Source organism: Barbus barbus (assembly GCF_936440315.1).
Source record: "Barbus barbus genome assembly, chromosome: 40".
Lineage (NCBI taxonomy): Eukaryota > Metazoa > Chordata > Actinopteri > Cypriniformes > Cyprinidae > Barbus > Barbus barbus.
Window position 1 is genome coordinate 15,490,693 of NC_136718.1, and position 25,703 is coordinate 15,516,395.

The 25,703-nt window shown below is 37.4% G+C and overlaps 2 protein-coding genes across 4 annotated transcripts in view; both read right to left on the reverse strand.

The window, feature by feature from the left end:
• Positions 1-1,676: 1,676 nt before the first annotated feature.
• Positions 1,677-9,617, reverse strand: LOC306859745 (lysine-specific demethylase 9-like). The gene is made up of 7 exons (XM_079400977.1): positions 9,068-9,617; positions 5,841-6,469; positions 4,900-5,037; positions 4,135-4,277; positions 3,861-4,028; positions 3,641-3,749; positions 1,677-2,321 (listed from the first exon to the last, which is right to left on the reverse strand). The coding sequence occupies exons 1-7, from the start codon at positions 9,597-9,599 to the stop codon at positions 1,779-1,781; spliced, it is 2,262 nt and encodes a 753-aa protein (XP_079257103.1). The 5' UTR covers positions 9,600-9,617; the 3' UTR covers positions 1,677-1,778.
• A 912-nt stretch (positions 9,618-10,529) lies between these two features.
• The window catches only part of LOC306859560 (membrane-associated guanylate kinase, WW and PDZ domain-containing protein 3-like), a 135,795-nt gene continuing 120,621 nt past the window's right edge, over positions 10,530-25,703 (reverse strand). For 2 of the 3 annotated variants that reach the window (XM_079400635.1, XM_079400637.1), the window contains 11 exons: positions 23,819-23,850; positions 22,742-22,931; positions 22,541-22,635; positions 22,265-22,457; positions 21,020-21,217; positions 19,959-20,144; positions 19,650-19,746; positions 17,825-17,930; positions 17,171-17,308; positions 16,117-16,255; positions 10,530-13,189 (listed from right to left, as the gene is read on the reverse strand). In XM_079400635.1, the coding sequence (XP_079256761.1) occupies positions 12,453-13,189; positions 16,117-16,255; positions 17,171-17,308; positions 17,825-17,930; positions 19,650-19,746; positions 19,959-20,144; positions 21,020-21,217; positions 22,265-22,457; positions 22,541-22,635; positions 22,742-22,931; positions 23,819-23,850 (2,111 nt within the window). In that variant the 3' untranslated portion in view covers positions 10,530-12,452. The remainder of the gene's footprint in view (positions 13,190-16,116; positions 16,256-17,170; positions 17,309-17,824; positions 17,931-19,649; positions 19,747-19,958; positions 20,145-21,019; positions 21,218-22,264; positions 22,458-22,540; positions 22,636-22,741; positions 22,932-23,818; positions 23,851-25,703) is intronic. The other variant, XM_079400636.1, reaches the window with a different exon arrangement.

A 25,703-nucleotide genomic window follows, 5' to 3' on the forward strand; every position in this document is an offset into this window, starting at 1 on the left:
TGTGCCAATGCGATTGGCTTGCTGGTGTGAAATTACATTCAAATCAGTCATTAGCAATACTTGGCATCAACAGAGAAGCACAACTACTGCCCATAACCCTTTCAAAAACACTAAATGCCTGCTTTAAGACTTAATCCCATTCAAAAGAAACACGTCAACATGCGCAAAAACATTACTGACACGCAACTACACTCAGCAAGTGAAAGCTAAATTGCAGTCATCCAAATCTTGGAAAGTCACCCTAGAATGCTTATCATAAATTACTATGGACAACTTCAGTTCAAACACAGGAAACAAGTGTTATGCAATAGCACTGGACATGTGCCTTCTGCTACTATACTTATAAATAATATCAAATGCTTTTTTGAAGGAGAAATATTTGGGTAGCAGATTATGGGAAGAGTAACATATAATAACAGTTTTCTTGTACACGAAAAACAGGAGTTTATTCATGCCTTGTTAATGTATATTACTGAGTTAATTGATATTTGCACTGACTGATTTTCAGAAAAAAAAAATCTAAATCAACAAATGCTTAAAACGGCCAAAGCAACAAGATTAGCTATTTGGGACATTTTTTAAAAGTGCTGACAATGACAGACAAAAACAAAAGAATGATATAAAAAGATCTTTCCATTGTGACTCTAAAACTACTCTGATAGTATGAGCAGAATTGTGTAAAATCTGAATGGAAGCTCGTTTAGATGGTCCATCTAAATCAAGAGACCGTTTTCTTTCCATGAAGCTCATATGAACACATGCCAGAATTATAGATTCAATCAAAACCCAAAAATCTGAATGTATGGATTAGATTGCTATAGAAATTTAAAATAAAGTAGAAGGAGACTTGACCAAATGAAAAGGCATCAGAATGTTGCCCCTGAGCGTAGGTTTGGTTATTTACATTTCCATCTAGTTTTCTGCTAACATCCGGACTTGATGGACTGTGTCTTCCTAGTCAAAAATAAAAACAAAGCACAAAGGCTTCTGCACACAATACAAACAGAAAACATGTCAAATGAATTCATGACCATGATGATCTTAAAAGACTGACTACTCTGGACAAAAATAAATAATTAATATGAACAAACAAATGAACAACCCTCTTGTGGAGGCCAAATCCTATTTCCTGCATACATGAGAGGTAATGCACAAGTTCCTCTTTGATAATTACTGCTATTAGTCATTCAAAAAATAATTAATTTTCCTTCAAGCGAATCCGACAAAAAGATCAAAGAAAAAGCAAATATCTCTCACTTTAAATCGATACCTACTCACTAGTCTAGCTTAAATGCGTCAAATATTTCAGTGACATTACACCATGGGAAAAAAAAAATAAGACTATTGTTCTCTTTTAAGATATGATTGCTGCTCTCCACTTGTGACAGGCACTTTTTTTTTACTTGTTTTTGTTTGTAGAAACCAATTAGCAGATCAACATAATGCAAATGATGGCCTGGGAAACAACATGAAAAGTCCCTCTTGAGAGATAGTTTGTTTCATTTATAATAATAATAATAATATTATATAAACAAATATAAAACAATGCTGAGTAATCAGCAAAAATATATTTCAAATTAAATACTTTGGCTGAGAAAAACCTAAAAAGTACTCACGGGGTCATTTCCTTAACCAAAAGCTAAAAAATAAAAATATAGTCTTCATTTTTAGGCAAAGTCCAGATATTCCTTTTTTTTTTTTTTTACACTGTGGAATGTCAGTCAAGTCTGTTAGGCAAAATAAAACCCCATCCTTCTGCAAAAGAAAGGATTTGGAAGTTATTTGGGGAAATCCGTGGACCTGCTGCCGTCGAGTGAGGAGTCTGATGCAGGCTCGGTGGGAGCCTGTGGAAGCATTTGCTCTGGTGTGGGCGAGGACAGAGGGCAGGGTGCACCGGCGGAAACCGTGTGGGCGGATTTAGCCGGCTGCGGAGGTGCGGGCTGCAGCTCTCTGGGTGGCGTTGCAGGCCTCTGGAAAACCAGTTCGCCCATTTTGGCCACTCCGCCTTGTGCCGTGTCTGCTTGTAGCCGGGCACAAGAGGTGACTTTGGTGTCTGGGTGAACAGGGGATGAAGAGGGGGGAGGACATGTTGTGGAGCACAGGTCCTTTGTCTTAACGTCCTTCGATTCCTCTTCCTCGGAGTAGTACTGCTTTAGACGGATGTGCCAGGCGAGGCTGCACACGGCCGAGACGGTTTTGAACTGGTGGATCACGTTGCGAGGGATGAAGTAGATGTCGTCGTCACAGAGCTGCACGCGAACGTAGCGGATGCCTTCTCGCCGTAACTGGTTGAGTTTGGCTTCATCCACCCACTGGACACACTGAAGAGAGAGGGGCATTATGGGAATGCTGACCTATTTTATACCCGTCTACCTCTATATCACCACTACTATATCTCCACACCTGTTCAGGATCATGAATTTACTGCTTACCCAAAACCACATGGCATTATCAGATCAGATTGTGATCTCAAACTAAACATAAATTATGCATTAGAAAAAAAACGTATTCATTATAAAAAAAAAAGTAGCCCCACATTTTGGTTTTTCCGACAATGTTTTTAACACTTGTTTTGACTTCCTCTGAAACTATCATGCCAGTTCTTATACTTCAATTTAGCTGACAAATAAGTCTTTTTGAAAGAACTGAAATAAGTTAAAAAGTAAAGCTGCTGACTACACAAGTGTTGTCACAACACCCTAAAAACTGTATCAATGTTCAATATTATTTTTGATATCATGGGAAGAAATTGCCACAACATTGACAGCATAAAATTGGAACGGTATCAAAGTTAACTTAATTTTGACCATAGTCAAAAGATTTTTTATCAGCTAAAACTAGCTGAGATTCCCCAGGAATGCTAGCACTAAGTAGCATAACAATAATAATAATAATGATACTAATAACTTAATTATTACTATTAGTATTATTAGCATTAAAATTATTTCTAAGAAATATATTATTCCAATATAACAAATCTAAAATAAAAAATTAATAGTATATCAAAAAATGAGTAGTATAGCAATTATATTTTTCAAATAAAAACACAATGACTGAATTTCTTCACTGCAAGAATTAAACCCTCAAGCTTTTAACTGCAACTGGACCTTTAAGTGTCTGTGACAACAGGTTTACAAATGCTTCTCGTTACAAATCTGTGTGAAATGCTGTAATCATCTGTCTACAAAAATATGGGATATTATGCAAACAAAGAGTTAATGGCTCCGATTTCAATCCCAAAATGCATGGTAAACTCCACAGCACATGCAGGGATGACGTTTACATTTACTGTGAGCGGAGCCACTTAAAACACTGGATCATGAGCTGCGCATGTAAATTATCACAGTGACGCACTTTGCTCTGAAACATGCAGACTATATAGGCCTAGTTATATACTTAAAATACACACTGCTGTGCATCAGTGACAGTGTAATAAAACCAAAAAATTAATACTGAATGTAATACCTAAGAAACTATATTGTAATCCCATAAAAAAGTTCTGCTCAGTACAAAAAAAAGCAAGTTCACTCATAAGTTGTGTTTACACCACTTAACTTGCCATGCTAACCATGACTAATATAAACACACAAGCCCACAGACTGTCCTGAAACAATCTGTTTAGCAGTAACACAAATCCTACCTGGGACACAGGTGGCTCATACAAGTCTAGCTGAAGCCTTTGAACGACGTCATTGAAGTCCTCAGCGTGAAAACAGATCGCATCTTTGGTTATCCGTGGCCGGTCACTCCTTTGGGAGATGAGAACATCAAAGGTCACTTTATCTATGGTTAATTACACGTGGCTTTTTGCGTGCACTAGCATGTGCATATGTCTCTGCGTGGCAGATGGCTGCACTCACCATTCCCCAAACTGCACTGCTTTCAGGACACCCACAGCTGCTGTACTCTGCCAGTCGAAACTCTGGCCAACGTGATCAGCGTGGGCTCGCGTCCGATCCTCAAAGAGGACCTCACGTGGCTCACTGGCTCTCGGTAGGTAATGCAAGTTCTTGACCTCATTCATTGATCTACAAACAAAATGAAAGTGTTTTGTGAGGCGCTACAAACAGCTTCAAACTGTTTTAATCTTTAAAAATTTTTTTTCAAGTGTTCAATTTGCGGTTGAATCAATACCTTCGTCTCTTGAATGGAGATTTGGGCATATCGGCTGTGGGGACCATCTGCTCTCCTGGTCTCACCCACATGATGGGACCATCGTCACTCTGAGACCTGCAGTCAAGCTTTAGGGTAGACAGGCTGCCCCATGGCAAAGTCATCTGCATAAATTAAACATATGCTGGGAAGTTAAAACAATGACGTAGTCTTGCCTTGACCATTGTCTGAAAGTGTGAATGCAATAAATGACTGGATGAAGGGTTTTCTTTTCTGAGCTGACAGATTTCTTATTTATCATGTGACACTGAAGACTGGAGTAATGACTGCTGAAAATTCAGCTTTGCCATTGCAGGAATAAACTACATTTTAAAACATATTAAAATAGAGTTATTATAAATTGTAATAATATTTGATATTCTACTGCATTTTTATCAAATAAATGCATTCTTGGTGAGTATAAGAGACTTAATTTCAAAAACATAAAAAAAAATCTTTCAGGCCTCCAAAATTTGGATGGTATACACATCTCAGCACATAAACATGGACTAAAAAGTCACAAATCTCCTATTTTGATGTTATGGAGTTTTTAAAAGTAAAGAGATGCAAACAAAATCCTTTACATAAGTGTGCAAGACGACACCACACCATTCATCTAGGTCCAAATCGTAAGATACTCTGCTGGCACATAGTGAATTGAAACACACCATTTGCACTAAAAAACACCGTCAGCACAAAGCCTTTCAAACTCACTCATCTGTGAGAGATTATGTCCTAACTCCTAACCTTCAGAAATGGAGACTCCTCAAGCATGTCCAAGAACTCTGGGAAGTAATCGCCCACCTCCTCATCTACTGCACCGACCAGACTGATTTGCCTCATGGGACCAGCTCTATATGTCCCAGAGCAATACGTTCGGCTCACCTGCAACACAAAAGCACTTCAGATCCAGCAAACATCCTAACACAAACCCTTTATCTTAGTGTGCATTTAAAAAAAAAAAAAAAAATACTAAAATGAACCTAAATGAAAACTTCAGCACATGTCTTTTATTTTTAGAACTTCGGTATATACTACTTTTTAGTTTCATGATACAAAAAAAAAAGTTTAAAGGCCCATTTATGCAGAGAAAGATAACTATATTATTGTTCACACCAACGAAACAATAATGATGCGTTTATTAAAAGCACAAGCTGCTGCTTTAAATGATCAAGCTCTTTCAAGTCAGGTGGATTCTGATTGGCTGTCAATGTTTTTATCATCTGGAAGAAATCAATCTGAAAGTGATTCACATTATATTTTTCATCTGTGTCATTATTGTTATAGTTCACATAGAATTAGAACAATTATTAAAACAATACTTATCATTACAGTTATTGTCTATTGTACTTGCCTTAAGGCAAGATTTAGTTATATGGTTTTTAGACTGCCATAAAACTGAAATAACTTCCAGAAACTGTGATTCTCCTGCTTGTTATAAGAATGAACGCAATCATTTCAGTTTGTTTAATCTCAGCAGAAAAAAAGCCTGACCGGCTGCGGGTAAATTTGGTCTACATCACTCAAGACTGTTATTGTACTTTGAACGGCCACCTTTTAACCACCTGACTTGAGCAAATAATAAATGCACCTGCTTTAAAAGTCCTTTAAAAGTGGGAAAGGCTAAATGAATTGTATAGACTTCGTTTAGTGAGCTACACATGATGTATCCTGCCATGGATTGTTACCTGGGAGTGGAAGTTGGCAATCGTGGTGGTCTCAATGTCCTTTTTACCAAGGATTTCCATCTTGACAGGTGTATTTGGGAAATTGAAGGCAAAGTAGTCCAAGAAATCGGGCAGGTAGGCAGCCGCTCCGTGCACCACAGCGAGAGCATAACGTGCGGCTCCTTTAGGGTGTTCAGCAAAGGCGAGATCCAGAAACTCCTGGGCGAATCTTTCAGTGTCCTCCGGTCGCAGTAAAGACAGCTCATCTGCGTAAGCGTGTAGTACAGACGCCCCTCCATTGGCCTGCTTTTCCTCATGGATCAGTCTGCTGAAGGAGGTGTTGGTCTGAAGCCACGAGCTGCGGATGTAGTGGTCTCGGTGTGAGATGAACGGCTTCTTCTCAGCTTTGGGAGCGCAGTGCTCACCTAAGCTCGGACATGGCTTTTCATCTTTGATGTACGCATGCAACACAGGGTCTTCAGAAGATGGCAGAGCATCTCCTGTCAATCCTGTACACAGCGTCTGGACCTCTTTGCTGTGCACGCGTAACTTCTTGCCACGCTCATCTTCACGATGCCGCTTCTTCTTCTTCTTTTTCTTTAGGAGGTATTCCTCCAGGTTCTGGGTTTTGCCATTCTCATTATGGGGCTCTGAAAAGATCAACAGAGATGGTAGAACTTAATAAAACTACTGACTGCTCATAACATCTAGGTCTTTACCCATGTAAAATTGTAAACATGAAAAACTTCACAAAAATTATTTTGTGGCTAATTGAAAAGTTGTTAGATACTACTTGGTAATCAAGTCCAGCAATTCTGGTTATTTGGTCGTCCTGAAAGACGTTATCGCTGTAATACGCTCCTACTTCATATCTAATCCTACATTTACACCAATTTACAGTGGCAACTACTGACCACAGTTTTGAGAACAATACCATAATTACTACAGTTGTTGCTATTACCCAAAAGTTTGGTGGTTCCATGTTACAATGATAGTGACAGATGGTAATACTATGGTACTGTGTTTTAAGGGGAGACACTGTAGGCAAAAACTAAGTTTTTTCATGCACCCGTCAAATTTGAAATTTTGGGCTTTTTGGTTTTTCATAAAGTATTTTTTCAGACTAGTGGAAAGAAAACATCCAAAAGACACTGTTAAGTGTTTCTTTTATAGCACCGTATCTATTTGTGTCAATAGATTTCAATTACAATACATATTTTTAAAGGCCGTTTTCTCAAAACGAGTTCTCTCTCCTACATTGATAAATGTATACAGTAATAAACAAGCTACAGATAGTCCAAAATGCAGCGGCTAGAGTTCTTACCAGATCAAGAAAATATGATCATATTACCCCAATTTTACAGTCTCTGCACTGGCTACCTATTCAGTTCCGTATCATTTACAAAATATTATTACTGGCCTATAAGGCCCTAAATGGTTTAGCTCCTGCGTACCTAACTTGTCTTCTACCACGCTACAATCCAACCCGCTCCTTAAGGTCGCAAAACTCTGGACTTTTGGTAGTGCCTAGGATAGCAAAGTCCACTAAAGGAGGTAGAGCTTTTTCACATTTGGCTCCTAAACTTTGGAATAGCCGTCCTGATAACGTTCGGGGTTCAGACACACTCTCTATGTTTAAATCTAGATTAAAGACACATCTCTTTAGCCAAGCATTCACATAACGCATTTTATAATCTTGTACTGTAGTATATCTGATCAAATGTACATTATTATTATTCTTTAGCTTGGGATGAACAAATTTTTTTTATTTTTTTATTTTTTTTGGCTTAGATGGAACAGCAGCTACGCTAATTATGTTTCTATTTGTCTCTGTTTCTGCCACGGGATTAACATCCCGTGGTAATTAGGAATGACAGAAGCTTCAGTCTGGATCCAACCCCTAAATGATCTGAGATGACCGAACACCTGAGAAAAGATAATGCCAACCCCTCAGAGGACCTCAGAGGATGCCAACGCTCAGACAACATACAGAATTACCAAATGACCACTGGAACTAGTTGAGACCTTACAATCTGACTTTGCTGCAGTTAAATTGAACTGCTGGTTTGTTGGCCAGAGGATTTTGATTTTGATATTGTGCAGTTGCTTTGACACAATTTACATTGTTAAAAGCGCTATATAAATAAAGGTGACTTGACTTGACTTGAGCCATACATCTCCACTTCAGTAGCACTTACACACACCAAACTTTACATCTTTATTCCTGTCTATATCCTCAAGGTTTTTACAGAGGGATTTGTTCATATATAATTTGCTTGATTATATACAACATTTTATTCCCCCCAAAATTGTGAAAATGTATTGTTTTCTGTCTGTTCTAAGTATTTTCTGAATTATGGAGTGACAAAATGAGATAGCCAAAATTCCCTCTGTAAAAACTTTTTACTCTTATATGTCAATAAAATGAAATAAGAATTTTGAAAGCAACTTCATCCAGTGTTTGGATTTTTGTTCTAGAAATGTATGCAAATTAGCTCATATTTCATTAAATGCATATTTAAACCTAACATTTTAGAAAGCTTGCAATAGAAAAACTGTTTGCAATTATCAATGTAATCAATCAACTAGGTATTTTGTTTTTACCCTATTCACCTGCAGTGTCTCGCCTTAAATCTTTACACAGCCGAGTTCAGGCCTGGTCTGTGCCTGTTCAAAACATAATGGCGCATAAAAGCCAGGCTAAATTAAGCCTGCTCTGACCCACATTAGCCCCCAGTATCTAAGCATACAGTAGTATTAGCTGTGTGAATGCACTCATTCTGTGTAAAGACGGCTAAAAACCACTTCAGAAGCACTCCTGTATCAACTTTGAAGCGTCAATTTGGCATAATACAGTATGGTACCGCAAAACACTTGAAATTGTTATGATATCGTGTTAATAAAAAGCCATAGAAGTATCGAGTTACTTAGTTTTGTGAAATTACAGATTAGCGTAGTTACAGCGAGTTTAGTAAACAGTAAACATGACAGCTGTAAAGAGAACGGCTCTAATACTAAGCAGAGAAAAAGTATTTAGTTGCATTTCGGCTGCGGTGAAAAGTTTCTTTCTCAATAAAATGTAGCAATTCTGCTGATCTACACGTACACGGAGCTCTTGTGAATGGGGGCGTGCTCGCGCATGGGTTAGCAGCGGAGGCTAACGGCACTTTCTCCGCTCACTTCTCAAGTTGGAAGCCAGCCAGAAATATAAAATCGTTTGGCTTGAGTCTAAACGCTATTAAAGTTACCTTTCTTCTTCTTACATTCCCCCACTTTAACATTCGCCTCGGCGTTTTCCTTCTTGGGCTTGAGTTTGGCGTCCTTCTCGATGTGTTTGGGCTTGTTATTGGGGGTCTCGGCCTTCGCTACTTTGAGCGGCGTGAAAGTGAAGAGCGGGGAAGGCGGCAGGACCGTCTTCTGCGGGACGTGAGCCGCTGCTGGTGTCACTTTGCGCGGCGGCCATCCGGGAGGTAATTCTTTCTTGACGCTGTGATGGTGATGATTGTTGTGATGGCGGTGTTGCACAGGTGCCTGCTCTTTGCTGAAGTTGCGCGCTTGGTTGTTCTGTTGTTGCTGCGGTGGATGCGCTCGTTGTTGGGCATGTTGTTGGTGGTGATGTAGCTTTATTTTCTTCGCTTCCTTCTCCGCTCTCTCACGCTTGTCATCGGACGGCGAACATTCCCGTTTTTTCTTTTTTTTCTTCTCTTTGGTGGCTTTGTCAAAGCTGTCCCTGCTCTTCTCCTCTACTTTGACGCGCAGTAGATCGACCTGTGCAGCCATTTTGCACGTAAATTTAAAAGGCTTTAAGAGGGATTTATTTTTTTGCGCATGTCTACTGGGAGATGTAGTTCTTTCGTCCGTAGCCAATCGGAGCTCACGCGATTGTAGTTTTCCCACTCGTAGCGCGCATGCGCACAATCGGTAGCTGTGTGGGTGGTGATGGTTCAGGGCTGCGTGCGCTGCTGCACGCACCGCGGCCAGTGACTGACGTAATGCTGTAGCAGCTTCAGGGGTTGGGCGGTTCCGTTTCGTTGAGAGGAGATAACAACCTCCGACAAAAGAGCAGCACACAATATCCTGGAGATAATAGTTGCACGGTGTTGGATTTCTTTGGTGGGCGTTCACACGGGACGCTTTCTTACTAATTGGGCTATTTTTGGTTGGTCTGTGTATACAACATGAGTCAGACGGACGTCTTCGGATATTGCGTCGCATCTGCCTGTTTGTTATTGGCGGCACGAGCGTTGCGTTTTTTAAATCGGCGTGTCAAATTAAAAATAACCATGTCTGATTCGTAAATGAATCGTTCATGTGAGTCGGATCTTTTCAAGAAACCTGTTTACAGAACTGGGCTGCGTTTCCCAGAAGCATCGTGAGCTGAAGCACATCGAAAAGCACATTGAAACCAATGGAGCTACGATCAATTTGGGCTTACGATGCTTTTGGGAAACGCAGCCCTGGCCTAAACGATTTGTTCACGAATCGGACGGAATCATTTTGTGATTCTTTCGATTCAACAGCTCACCGACTCTTGAAACAAGAACCGATGGTAAGAGCATTTTGTGCAATGGAAAAATGTTAAATAAAAATACTGGAAATGCGTTGCTTGTTTGTATTTATGACTAGTTTTAAATAGGTTTAGCATTTTAATGTAAATTATATTTAGGTAATACATTTAATCGCAACAGACTGTGACAATAGGTTAGAAAATAACATGTTTTTATTACAGAATCAATATGTTGGGATGGGACCACTTACAAAAGAATCGCTGAATCGATTTACGATCTGGGTCTTTGATATGAACTTCCCATCACTTTTGTGTGAACACCCCCTTAAATGCAATCAAACGTACACTTTCACTCATGTTTAATAACGTAGGAAATCAGAAACTTAAAAGCAATCAAGAGGCATCTTTTCAGTAAATCTTTATTCATCAGTGCATGAACAGAAGGCCATGACCAGATTAATTTTAACCACTCTCTCTCTATATATGCATATACTCTTAATTACTTAAAAAAATAATGGAGCGATTTATAGATTTTTTTTCCCTTCACGAAGGCAAGTTTTATACAGGTGCTGTACATTGTATTTTTTTATAAACATTTACAACTACCACAATGTAGAGACCACAAGGCTTTTTTGTGTAAGATAAAGCAATGCAAGGCCACAGTATCATACATACAACCTCATGAGATGCACTAGAGAAACAAGCTACAAAAGGGTTGAGGTTAATGATCACGAAGCAATCATAAGCCGTATTAGAAAGTATTCACATTTTTCATCATGACAAAACAGAGAAACGCTGTAGCATATGCAATGTTTTACTGATGTCTGCTCTGTCCGTATGGAAAATCAATATTTATGGAATTTCAAAAATACTGTTACGAAAAAAGGTATTAGACATTGTTATATCTTGCATCTGAATCTGTGCCAATTGTTTGAGGCTTTAAGAAGGCCATGATATAACATCTAACATGTTCGGTACATAATTCAGAGCTACATTTCCCTTGGATATAAGACAGCATCTTGACATTTAATCTGAAAGATACAGATGCACAAAGACACTTTAAATTAATACGAATTCCCAATATTGGGAAAACAATGCAGTATGAATCATTTGATGTGCTAAAAAGAATAAGAAAAAATATATGTTAGATTGGATAGTTTGCAAAAATATATCTGAATTTCTCCCAGTTCTGCTTCACCTGCTAATGATACGAGTGAACATTTGATTCCAAATGTACACACCTTGCAAATGCTCCACCGAGATTAACTGTAAAAGCTATAGCACTGTGAAAAAATATGTTTGTTAGGAAGCTGAAAGTCGTATCGGCAAGCTGGAACACTAATAAGTGACCTGGCTCAGAATGGATACAAATATCTATACCTCTATACATGTATGCGTTTATATCATCATATTCATTTCAATAAATTACATATGCGTCTTCATCAACACACAAGTAGTAAACAATATACTTAACCACAAGTTTCTGGTCTTTTAAAGATGGATATGTGAAAATTCACCGCAAAAAGCTGAATAATGCACAGCCTACACAGCGTCACTTCTCAGGACTGGATCTCGAGGACAGTTGCATCACTGGAAAAGTCTTTGTAAGGACATGCGGCGAATCAGAGATGGAGAATTAGGGATAGTTTACTCCCAAAAAATCTATTTTGTCATCATTCACTCATCCTCATGTTGTTTCAACCCTGTATTTCTGTCTGTCTTCAGTGGAAGATAAAAGATTTTATGGTCCATACACAATATAAGCCAATGGTCATCAAATTGACTTTGTTACCAACATTCTTCAAAATATCTTCTTTTGTGTTCTGCAGAGTCATACCAGTAAATGCTGACAGAATTTTCATTTTTGGGTCAACTATCCCCTTTTTTTTTTATATTAACAGACATTTTAAACCTTCACTGAAAAGCATCCTTCATGTTATGGTCACAGGAGCAAAGAGACATGGATGAGTCTTTAGCTGCAGTCTGATTGGCACAAAACAAAACTGAGGCTCATACTGTAGGTGGACATAAGCAAACGCTGCATGTTATCAGTGTAGATGGTGATAGTCATACAAAGAAAAGACAAAATCCACAGTGATTCACATCAATAACTACTCCCAAATGCATTAGACTCCATGCACCGGAGGCTGAACCCTTGTGGAGCTGGGCACCTTCCAGGGGCCTGGCGTTATAGGGGCTCTCTTGATGGTAGGGTTCCCATTGTGGGGAGTCTCTTGAGGGACGCCCTCAATGTCCTCTGGCCTGTCTCGTCCTCTATGGTCCTTCCGGTTGAGGGTATCGCTTTCAGACCTCTGAGGTTCTGCTGTCTTGTCCCTCTGGTATCTGTCATTGCCACCTCTTGAGACCTCAGGTCTGGTTTCTCCCGTTTCCCTGTCCTGCTTGTGCATAGTGTCCTCGTCTTTGTATCTCCTTCCCGAGTTAGGCTTCAATCCGTCAGTGGCCTTTTGAGGCATTTCCTGTCTGATCCCAATGTTTTCCTTCTTGGTCTTCCTGGGGCTTGCGGATCGAGCTTCTCGTTCACTAGGGTCGTTCCTGTTGTCCATGTTTAGAGTCTTTTTTGGACTCCGTGAGCGTTCTTTCCCATCCTGTCTTCGAGGGAGTGTAAAATTGTCATTGTTGTCACGAGGCATGCTTGGGTCGCTCTTTCTGGTTTGCTGTTTGGCATCTCTGTAATGTTGGTGAAGTTGTCCGTGCGATGGGTCGAAGAAGAGCTCCTCGGGTGGACAGGGTTTGACCTCAGGGGAGTGAGAGACGAAGGATGGAGATGCTGGTGTTGACGGCTCAATGGATGCAGAATACCTTGGAGAGTTTGCAGATGGACCTGTCATCATATCCTTAACATCTGAAATGCAAAACATGATAATAATTAGCATCGGAAGAACATTAAAACCATTTATTTTAAAAGTGCACTGAGTCTGTTTTGTAACATGTAAAAGAGCAAATCAGACTTTTTGGTTAGTAAGATGTTTTTTTTTAAATAAAATGTATTATTTTATTTAGCAAGGATGCGTTATGTTGATAAAAAGTGACAGTAAAGACATTTATAATGTCATTTTTTTATTTGAAATAAATGCTGTTCTAATAATACTTTTTATTCCTAATAATCCTGAAAAAAAATGTTTCATGGTTTCCACAAAAAACATTAGCCTAAGCATCACAATTGTTTTCAACATTGATATAATAAGAAATGTTTCTTGAGAAAGCACCAAACTTGTTTTACCAAATCAGCATATAAGAATGATTTCTGAAGGATCATGTGACACTGAAGACTGGAGTTATGATGCTGAAAATTCAGCTTTGCCATCACAAAAAAAAGTACATTTTAAAATATATTAAAATAGGGAAAATGTTATTTTAAATTATATAGTGCTATTTCATATTACAGTTTTTTCCCCCACAGTATTTGTGACTGAATAAATGCAGTCTTGGTGAGCAAAAGACATTTCTTTCAAAAACATTAAAAGAAGATTTCACTGACTGTGTTTGTTTATTTATTTATTCTTATTCTTTTCTCAGTAATAACCTGTCAAACTCTTTTTAGTCAACCTCATATTCCGTTACACTGAAACCTAGTGGTGTGGATGCAGCATCATATCATGATTAATTTACTTTTAAATATATTTTTCAAATGTGCTGTTCATTTCTCTGTGTAAAACTTTTTTAAGGAAGAAAAAATGACAGAGTGCACGTTTAAACATTGCGAATTGGATTTGGCAAAATCTGCAGAATACAACTGATAGACTGAACATAATTAACCCGTCTTCTGAAATGCATTTCAGCAGAGACATTCTCAATTTAACTGTCACAGTTTTCAGTCTTCAGTGGCTTTGGCCTCCAGATACAGTGACACATATCAAGCAGCTGAAAACGGCTATGAGAAAGAGTCAGACCCAGAATGGCAAAAGAAAGCTGCAATTTTCTATAAAATGATCAAATGTCACGCCACAAGACGTGAAGCAACAAGAACCAAAAATTAAAACCAAGCCGGTAGCTCCTGTCATGGGTTTCAATTTCTTTCTCATTTAACTGTCTGGTAAGAAATATATTTAGTCACATATTTAGTCTCTAAGATTTACCCAGGATGCAACATTCTAGAGCAGTATTCCCAACTAAGAGCATGTGAACTCCAGGGGGTTCTTGAAAAGATTTCAGTTTTGATTAAATTATAACATGTCAGATTACAGTTTACAAATAAAAGGGCTGTCACTGATTAAAATATCTAATCATGATCAGTGTTATCCCAGGTTAAAAATTACACTTCCACAATGTACTTAAAGTGCTCTATTTTCGCACATAAAGTACTTTGTACTTATTATACAAAAAATTATTATTTAGTACTTCTTAAGATAAACTAAAGATCAACTGTATACTTAAGTGTGCTATTGTGGGACACCATGAATATGAACCATAATGTGCTTTTAACATGCTATGTATTTAAAAAAAAATAATTTTAGCTACCACTTGTAGTACACTTGAACCCATCTTTCATAGTACACTCAAGTGTACTACAAGTGGTGACTAAATGCATTTTTAAATACAGGAATAGTATGTTAAAAGCACATTTTAGTTCATATTCAAGGTGTCCCAAACACTTAGTTGATCTTGAGTTTATCTTAAAATAAACTTTTTTTTTACTAAAATAAAGCTGAAATAAAACAAAACACAAATACTGGATGAAAAACAAAAAAAGTTATTAATCTTGCACTGGCAACTAAGTTTCAGATGAAGTACTTCATCTTATATACTTACTTGAAAGCAACAATTTATGCGATAATTGTTTTATAAAATCAAACAAAAATGAAAACAAAACCGGGAACTGCTCTCGAGAATGGCCAATAATCACTGCATGTTTATATAGAAATCAGGAAATTTGATCTGCACCACTTTCATTTCCTTCTTTTCTTTTGAGACCTTCAGAAGCAGAAGGTTCATTTTAAGGCTAATGAAGGGGAAAGAAAGGTAGGGCTGCACATACACAAAATAAGCATAGAGGAGGAAAGCAAAGTTTACCAAAGTTATTAGGGACAGACCAAGAAAAGCAGAGAAGCCTTTAGTGATGCTCTGGTTTCATGTGGAAGCACAGCGTGGAGGAGGAAGAGTTCAGACCTAAACCAGGAAGAGAGAGAGAAAGAAGTGCATAGAACAGTGCCCGGACAGAGAGAAAGAAACCAGCAAAAATTGAGACAGGAAGCAAGAGTGACAGCAATGCATGAAGATAGGAAGATCTGACATAACATGCATATGACCCACATACCCAAATCACCTAATAGGCCTCATTCACTAATAATTGAGTACTTGTGTGCGTACTTATCTATTTTTGCAATTGGTGTCGATCCATATGCATGCGATGTTTAGGCAATATAAAGGTAAGTGTGATGATGAGTGTAATATTTCAGTAAATCCACCGTGGTTATACTCTATATAAGTCTATTTTGTAATAATGTCCTGAACAAGAGTACCCATGTTGCATGAAGTACCTTTAGAAAACACTCTGTTGAGAAAAGATAACCGTCACAATACATTTTCAACGGCTTTTGAAACAGCAGAAGAAAACAAACCAATCTTCAGAAATTTATTTGTTTCTCAGAGGGGAACATGCCGGCTTCAGGGAACTGATTTTTCTCGGTTCATGAAGCAGACGGAATTCAAATGAGCGCTTCTGCACTTCTGAACAAACCTAAAGAGGTGGTTTGCTATGGAGAACGCTTCTCTCAGCTATGCCGGTTCATTGGTCTGTATTGTTTGAGAGGTCAGGTTAAATAGACTCACTATGATCAGGCACCAGGCCCAGTCCGGGCCTCAAAAGCAGCAGCACTTTATTGCCCCCGGCCTGGATGAGCTCAATGGCCCGTGTGTGTGTAATGCCCTGCGTGGGTTCACCGTTGATCTCCACGATCTGATCTCCCACCTGCGAGGTCACAAACACAGATTCTCTGATTCCTCTGTCATTTTAACAAGAACCACTGACAATATCAATAAACTGTATCATAAAATGTTTCATGTTAGAAAACATTTAAAAAATTGTGTATCCTTTTGTATTTTATTAGTTGCATAATTTAATTTGAATGAATAACTGTATTATGTATAATAATGATAATACTAATAATGGTTACATATTTATTGGATTTTATTATTCATTTTTTTATTTTATCTAAAATATACACTACTGTTTAAAAGCATACGGTCAAGCTTAGAGTCAGTAAGACTTTTTAAAAGAAATTTAATGAACTTTTATTCAGCATTAAATTGACCAAAAGTGACAGTAAAGACATTTATAATGTCCGTTTCAAACAAATGCTGTTATTATCTATTGCTATATATAATCTACTCAGAAAATCATGAAAAGTGCATCACAGTTTTTAAATATTTAGACAATTTAAACAATTTCTGAAGAATTGTGCGACACTGAAAACTGAAGAAATGGCTGCTAAAAACTGAGCTTTGCCATCACAGAAAGAAATTACATTTTAAAATTTATTAAAATAGAATACAGTTCTTTTAAATTGTAATAATGTTTCACAATATTACTGTTTTCACTGTATTTTAAATAAACAAATATTAATAATGGGAATAGTTAATAATAAATTTAAAATAATTAATAATAATATATGCATAAAAAATACAGCCTTGGTAAGCATAAGAGAAAAACACACTTTAAAAATCTTACCAACCCCAAACTTTTGAATGGTAATGTATTATTCTATTTTATGAAACATTATGTTCCATTTCTTAATATGACATGTTTCATTTTTCATTTATTATTGTAAGAATGTCTTAAGTTACGGTTCTTTATGTATTATGTGTTAATGTCATGAGAGCTCACATGTATTCTGCCATCTTTCAGTGCAGGACCGTCCTCAGCTAGTCTAAGGATGAAGAGGCCCATATTATACTCCTTCCCTCCTCGCAGACTGAAGCCAAAACCTCTCTGTCCTCTCTCCAACTCCACAGGATAACAGCCCTGAAAAAGAGAGATATCAGTTACATTTTTGATCAAAATAAACAGCTCAACACTGCCCGAATTCAACCTTAGACCAATCACATTACATTTAATTGCACTGTAGATTCGTTAAACTATGCAAATATATTATCACACATTTCTTGCCTTCACCTAAAACACTAAATATAAATCATAACATTCTGTTCTGACTGCAAAAACAAACGGCTCTACCACACCTGTCAGTGCTAATGAGAAACGACACTTTATTTGCATATCTACATTCTGTCATTAGCATTAAATTTGACTTATATTTTGCAAACATTTCCTCCATTTCATAGCTCATAAAATCACTGTAGCCTATAGTATTAATCCTTAAGGTGACAAATTCTTCCATCTCAAAGTTTTACATTTAATTTAAACTTCATAAAACGTGCGCTGCATGAAAATTAAGTACTTAAGTCAGTTGCATAATAAAGTGTGAACTCTATTACTACACAAATTATTACTCGAAGTGCCGTCGTCCCATTTACATCTCACCTGCTTTGGTCCTGAGGTGTTGACAGTCCCCATCTCACCCTGCGGCTGGGATTTGTACTCCGCTCGGGCCATAGCGTCCTTCCTCTCCTCCGTTTCTACACCATTCCTAAATGACACACAATTAAACGCTACTTTAGGGCATTTAATGAACTGCTGCACAAAATGAAAGCATCTCCCTTCTTCCAACGTCATGTTATCCAGCGCAGCTAAGAGCGTTTTTGTTCATGAGAACGTGCAGTTCAAAATCGTAATTTGCACAAAGAGGCTGAGAGTCTCTCTTCTGGACCTCAATGGTCTGCGGAGCTCATTACATCCTTTTGTTGGTCTTAAGTGTGGGCAAAAGCTTCGACAGTGGCTGCCCCTCTTATCTGAGCCTTGACTGTTGAGCGACTTCACAACAAGTCTGCTCAGTTTTATGCTGGAAAGAATGACCTGGACCATGTGCTTGGGATTGAAATGAAAGGAGAGGTCGTGAGCGTTCTTGACAGAGGAGAAAATGGAAAGAGGTAATTGAAATTGGAAAGATGGAGAGGGCAGGGTGTCATGAAGCGTAACATATCATATTTGCAGGGGTCTAGGGCCCTGTCCTTGCAGGTATAAAAAAAAACCTAACTATTTTAGCAATAGTATTTATTATTTGCTAACAGTATATTTGGGTCTCTTAAACCACACATCCTCAATATGTGTAATTTATCTACTAAGAATGTCCAGCCATTGAATGTACACAACCATTCAAGCATTTGGGGTTACTAAGATTTTTTTTTTTTTTAAGTCTCCTATATTAAATACATACATACATATATACACATATATATATATATATATATATATACATACATACATACATACATATATATATATATACATACATACATACATACATACATACACACACATATATATAAAATACATATATAAATACACATATATATAAAATACATATATAAATACACACATATATACACACATATATACATATATATATATATATATATATATATATATATATATATATATATATATATATATATATATATATATATATATATATATACATACATACATACATACATACATACATACATACATACATATATATATATATATACATACATACATACATACATATACATACATACATACATACATATATATATATATATATATAAATAAATACACATACATGCATGTATATATTTCAGAAGAATATGTTGTTTATATATTAAATACATTTATTTATAATATAAATTATGAGATTATAAATATAGACATGTAAATATTTTTTAAATATATACCGTATGTGTGTGTATTTAGATATACATAATAAACAAACAGAGAACACTCACATATATTATGCAAACAAAAACGTTCATTTTGTATGCAATTAATCGCGATTAATCGTTTGACAGCACTTAACGAGTGCACATGACGATGAATGACATGAAATACGCTGTGTTTTGCGCCAACTGGCAACCCGACGTGCTGAAATACAATTGGGTAAACTGGCAGTGGGCGTGTTTCACAAACCGAGACCGACATTCCGGCCCGGAATGCATTTTCAAAGGAGAATAACTGACTGTAGCATTGTTTTTCAGATAAACAAGTACGTTAACTTAACATGTTTCTTAAATATCTGCAAACATATTGTGGTATTTTTATGCTTTAGTAGAGTCAAAATCCTACATATAGCACCTTTAAAGTAAAAGTCAACAGCAAAAAACTGAGATTTGTTTTTTTAAATGAGACAGTAAAATATTTGTATGTTGACTGTAAAGACTGTGACTGTGCGTTGTGATTGAACTGGCCGTCAGGATGGATCTTGTACCTGTCATCTCGGCTGGCAGGCTGCTGTCCCTCGGCTCTGTGCTGGGTGGCTGGGCTCTGCTTGGCTGAACTAGTGCCTGATGGAGGGCCGCTGTGTTCTGAAAAGTAAACAGGATTATCAGTGTGGCAGAAACACATATACACACACACAACACCATCCCAAGTTTCACTTTCAATCCTCAAAGTCAAATGGTTTAATAACCTGTTTGTTACAGAAGAAAAATCAATATGCATTCTCCTGCTTCCTTCTATCAGCTCACTGTTCACTAGAATAATGAAGAGAAATTATATAGTTTCCTCAAAAGCTTACCCTCCTCAGGCACCACTGTGAGGGTAACAGCATTCCCAGCTTCTTTGATGAGCTGCACAATATCATTGTGGGACAGCTCAACAATTGACTGGCCATTCACAGCAGAGATGCGGTCACCCACTTTCAGCCGACCGCAGCGGTCTGTGGGACTGCCGTCTATGATGCGACCAATCTTATGCGGGATAACTGAGGACAGACAGAGATCAATGCTTATTTCATTTATACATCTAGAAGCACCACAATATTTGAGATAGTGATAACTGATACTTATTATTATTATTATTAAATACATTTGATTATTCTCAAAAGGTTTACAGTTGTGTTACATGATCAGGAAAAACACAGTGCTTTACATGGTACATACACTATGAAATGAACACACAAAAAAAATCACTAAATATGTTTCCACAAAAATAAAAGTTTTTAGCATTGATAATAATATGACGTTTTCAAAACAGCATATTTTTGAAGGATCATGTGACACTGAAGACTAGAGTAATGGTGGCTGAAAATTCAGCTTTGCATCACAGGAATAAATGACATTTTAAAAAACTAATATTTCACAATATTACTATCTGGACTGTATTTTTTTTGATCAAATACAGCCTAGATATCACAAGGAAAATACACCCTTCAGCTTCAAACTATATTTTCAACTTTACAGCATAATTTCACAAATAAATCCTACAAAATGTTCACATTCTGAGCTAATGTAACAGCCATTATATCTGAATAAGGCTTTTTGTTACAGCCCTGGGTTTATTACTGTAATACTTCACAGTTAATCTAGCTTTGATTGTATTATTGTAATTGCATTGTACAGTATGTCGCCCCTTCAAGAGACTGGATGAAAGACTTAATGTAGATTTCAGCCACATTTTCAACAATGTTATGAGTCTGTAGCTGCACATCTAACGCAGCAGAACAAGGTGTGCTTTCAGAAGCTGACAGAAAAGTATCAAAAAGCTTGAAAATTAGGGTGGGGTGGGGTGAGATGAAGAGACAGACACAGACACACAAGGAGAGACTAATGGAAAAAAGCTTTGAAAGTCATTTCTAACCTCCAGGAGGAGGCTTGTTTTTAGAGGTGAGGATGACGAATCCGAAGCCCTCGTTGTCCTTGCGCTGAAGAGTGACGTCGTAGGGCTGAGGGTGGCTGTGGCTGGACACCTCGACGTGGGGTGGTTTGGGTGAGCCGTTGACCAGCACTGGAGCATGTGGGGCCTGAGGTTGACCCCCATCATCTTCCTCTCTTTCTGCTAAAGCATATGCAATATTCAGTGTATAAATGAACAAAGATACTGTACAGGTGTACTATTTTTGTACTATTTATACACATGACAAAAGCACAAAATGATTACAAGACTTAAAACAAAACCTGAAAATTTGAAACTTAGATTAGCTGAAGGATTAAGACACATCTGATGTATTTTTTAATATATTCTATTTATTTGTTTTATATTTTATTTATATATTTTTATCCCATATTTATTTTTTATTTTATTTCAGCTTTATAGTATCTAAATGATATTTTATACATTTATAAAATAGTTTTATAAATTCAATAATTATAAGTTAATTCTCCATATCACAATGGGATCGTTTATGTATCAGTGAGGTGAGGTTCATTTTTATTGTTCTGGCAGTTACTTTAAGTGTTTGGTCATTGGCAAGTAATACTGTTTTATACGTAATAATCAAAGCCAAATTTTGCTTTAATAGTGCTAATTTTAGACATCCACCTATTGTATTGCTTTTTAAATAGTTTGCCCGATTCAATCTGGGTCTGATGATTCATGAAGAAAACAATTGGCAAACATCTCTACCAATGCTCAACATGAAGTAAAACAAATGAACAAAATCCCAGTGTGCTTTAACAAAACTGAATGGGAACATTATGAAAGTGTTGAAAAAAACTGCTACGAGGCATAAAGCCAAATTTCATAATGGCTTCATAATTGAAGTTTTTTTTTCCAAATTACCCAGTGTGTGTTGTCTTGAGGCGTCTTTCTTTTATAGTTACTCAGCGCACTGAGTCTTTGTTTTGTTAACACATAAACAGTCTTCTGCTTTGACTGAAAACAGTGGTCATTAAATTTAGATTTTGTGGTTATTATTTTATAGCTCAAGTTGGCCCTTTACTCAGAACTAATGGAGCGAAACGCTCACTTCTCACAGGGAGTGGATCTTTTTTCAGACATCTTTGTGCAATACGACTGAAACCTCCGGAGGATGTCTACAGCTGTCAGAACATAAATGGAAGCATGCAGTTATCCCATACGGATACACAGCAGCAGGGTACGAACCTGGATAGGTGAGCTTTCTGCGCACAGTCAACATCACTTGCCCGTTGCGGGCAGCATTAGTCATGAGCTCCAGAACTTGTTTGTGAGATTTGCCTTTGACGGGAACGCCGTCAATACAGATAAGCTCATCCCCAGCCCGCAGACGCCCGTCCTTCTCTGCGGCACCCAGAGGAACAATTGCACCAATGTACACCTAAAGAGAGATGACATGGTTACAGGTTACATCATTTTCCGTTGTGACAATATGGTGACGAATCGAAGCATGTCAGCACTCACTGGCTGATCTGGTCCCTCTCCACCCAGCACTCTGAACCCAAATCCAGTCTCCTGGTTCCTCCTGATAAACACGTCCAGTTCTTTAGTGTTGGCGGCTGGAAAACCCCCCCATCCCCAGTAAAATTAGCTGTCAGCTACAAATATTTTGGTGTAAATGATAAAACTGTTTCACATATCCACTCCTAGCTCTCTAGAACTCACGTTTGCTGTCCAGCATGGCTTTAGACTTGAGGTAGAGCTCAGACGGGTCCAGTTTTGGGGAGTTGGAGCGGATGGCATGAGGAGGGAAGGGGAGGGACTGGAGCCCAGGTTCAGCCGGACTGGGAGTTTCAGTACTGATGGAACTGGTGGCAATGTCCTGCTTCTGGGCACTGGGAATAGCTGGAGTGATCTAAATGAAGAGACGGACAAACACAGCAATAAACATTACCAAAAATTCATCAACATTACAGCACTTCAGTGAATAACACTATCCTAAGTACTATTTCTGTCATCATTTACTCATCCTCATGCCATTCCAAACCTATATGCATTTCTTTCTTCTGCTGAACACAAGCGAATGTTGATAACTAATGAGTTTTATTTCCCATTGACTTCCGTTGTATTTTTAGTCCATTCAATGAAAGTCAATGGGAACCAAAACTGTTCAGTATAAAATATCTTCTTTTATGTTCTACAGAAGAAAGAAAGTCATACAGGTTTGGAATGACATGAGGATAAATAAATTCTGAAAGAATGATCAATTTTGGGTGAATTACCCCTTTAAATAGGCCATCATGTCAAATGCGTCTTTTTTGACTATTAACTGAAAACATTACATATTGATTAGAAGATCTGCTTAATCATGTACTAATCAAGCAGAAATTATTTTTAATGCAGTCACTCAGAGCGTGTCCTTATGACTCACATTGTTTATATCCGTGTTGAATGCAATGCTATACAAACTGCTCTGAGAGATAATCAACATTAGAGACTGTATGAGAAAGACTTGTGAGAGAAGCCCAATAGGGGCCTGTTGACTCAGCAGCGATGTTTGCTGCAGAAGCTCGTTTTTGTCTTGAAGTGATTCACCACATCGCGCTCTTAAAATAACATTATAGCATTTGGCACTTGCTCCGTGAATAATGTACGACTGCAAGGAACGTGCGTCGCTGAAGAACCCAGAACCAGGCTGATAAATATTTAATCCTGTTTCATCTTCATTTCATCAAAATTCCCTAGTGTGTCTAAATTAAATCCTAAAAACTGAGTAATTAAAAGACATTTAGCTGAACTTACAGGTTTCAGAGACTTCACGGGAGATGTCTGACCTGCAGGCACAAACAGATATAAAGAGGGAAATGAGAATGAGCAAGTACAGTTGAAGAGGTACGTTCCAAGTCTATTTAATAAATCAGAGCCATGTATTGTAGGAGAAAGGCAATTCATCAGTTCATTTAGTAAATTTAAAACCATTAAAAGTGAAGTGTGCCAGTTTTGCATCACTAACGACACCAAATGAAATGAGTATTTCAAACAGGTTTACAGAACTCTCTGCCTCTATCCGTCATTGGTCAGATAAACAGATAGCCCCGCCCCAAACTCATGGCATTGGCTGAGCCAAAGTTAGGCCAAAACAGAATGTTTAAAACAACAGAGATCAACCTATAAATGACTTTCTGTAAACATTGTACAAGCTGGAGAAAGTATTTTAGCATTCACTGTTTTTCTGCACATTTCACTTTTAATACCAATATGAAGATCTTTGCAAAATATTAATCAAGTCAAAATTCTGTCTCAGTGTGAAAAACATAGCACACACTACTGTTCCCAAGTCTGGGGTCAGAATGTTTTTGTTCTTGACAGAAATTAAAAATAATTTTCTAGCAAGGATGCAAATTGATCAAAAGAGACCAATAAAGACATTCATGATGTTACAAAAGATATTTATTTCAAATAAACTTTCTATTCATCAAAGAATCCTGAAAAAAACGATCAGTTTCCACACATAAATTAAGAATTATTCCAGCAGATTAGAATGATTTTTGAAGAAATACGTTTTTAAATATTAAAACTTACAATAATAAAAAAATTATAAAATAATAAAATAAAGTTAAAAAATATTAAATTGAAATAATATTTCACAAAATTACTGTATTTTTGGTCAAATAAATGCAGCCTTGGTGAGCATAAGAGACTTCTTTCAAAAACAAACAAACAAAAAAATCTTACATGCCCCAAACTTTTGCACGGTAGTGCAGAGGAACACACACACACACACACACACACACACACACACACACACACAAAACATTATTGAAATCCAAAATGTTTCAATCTTGAAGCTGAATTTCAGGCTCTAGTACTGTATATATTAATACAATGGAAAACCTTAAAAAAAATCAACACTAGCCACTAAGGGGCAGTGTAACCCACAATGCATTTACTTATACTGGAGAAATAGATGAGAAGACATAATATATACACAATGTTAACTCTGAATACTAACAAGGCCTAGCTGTCTCTATTAAAAAAACAAAAAAACAAACCCAATAACTATGTAGAACATCCACATCTGTGGTATGCTGCTCTTTGTGCAGAATTTGAGCATATAATGGTGTTTGTATAAGTCAGAGAAGAAAAGCTTGCTTATGAATTCGCTTGACCTTTTGTAGCCACAATCCGCTGTCTGCGCTGTGACAGCCGAAACTTGGAAGTCAGTAAGTGAACACAGAACCTCATATTTTCACTTGGGCTCCAGACAAACCACAGACTAGATGCAATATAGATCTGTGTGTATAGCCGGTATGCGCCCGCTGCTGTGCATGCAAATACAAGATTCAGTTCAATTAAAACATTGTCAGGGGTTTTTCTCTACGGGAGTTCAGGAGATGGTATTTATTAGTCTCATGCATATAAACTATTGATAAAGTGTCCACAAACCACAGCAGCACAAACTGAAGTTGTAGAGACTTTATTTCGATTACTTCACAAATGAACTTTAATCACCCCAGTAACCTGCTGTACTGAGATTGTGCAATCCATTTTCGGTGTTACAGAGTGTAAGCGTTAATGTTTTTTCCTTCAGGCGTTAACAGCATTATAGTGATATACGATGATCAGTCTCACTAAAATGTGAGGATCTTTCACTTTCAGCTCTCATCCTTCCTGCTATGTCTCTCAC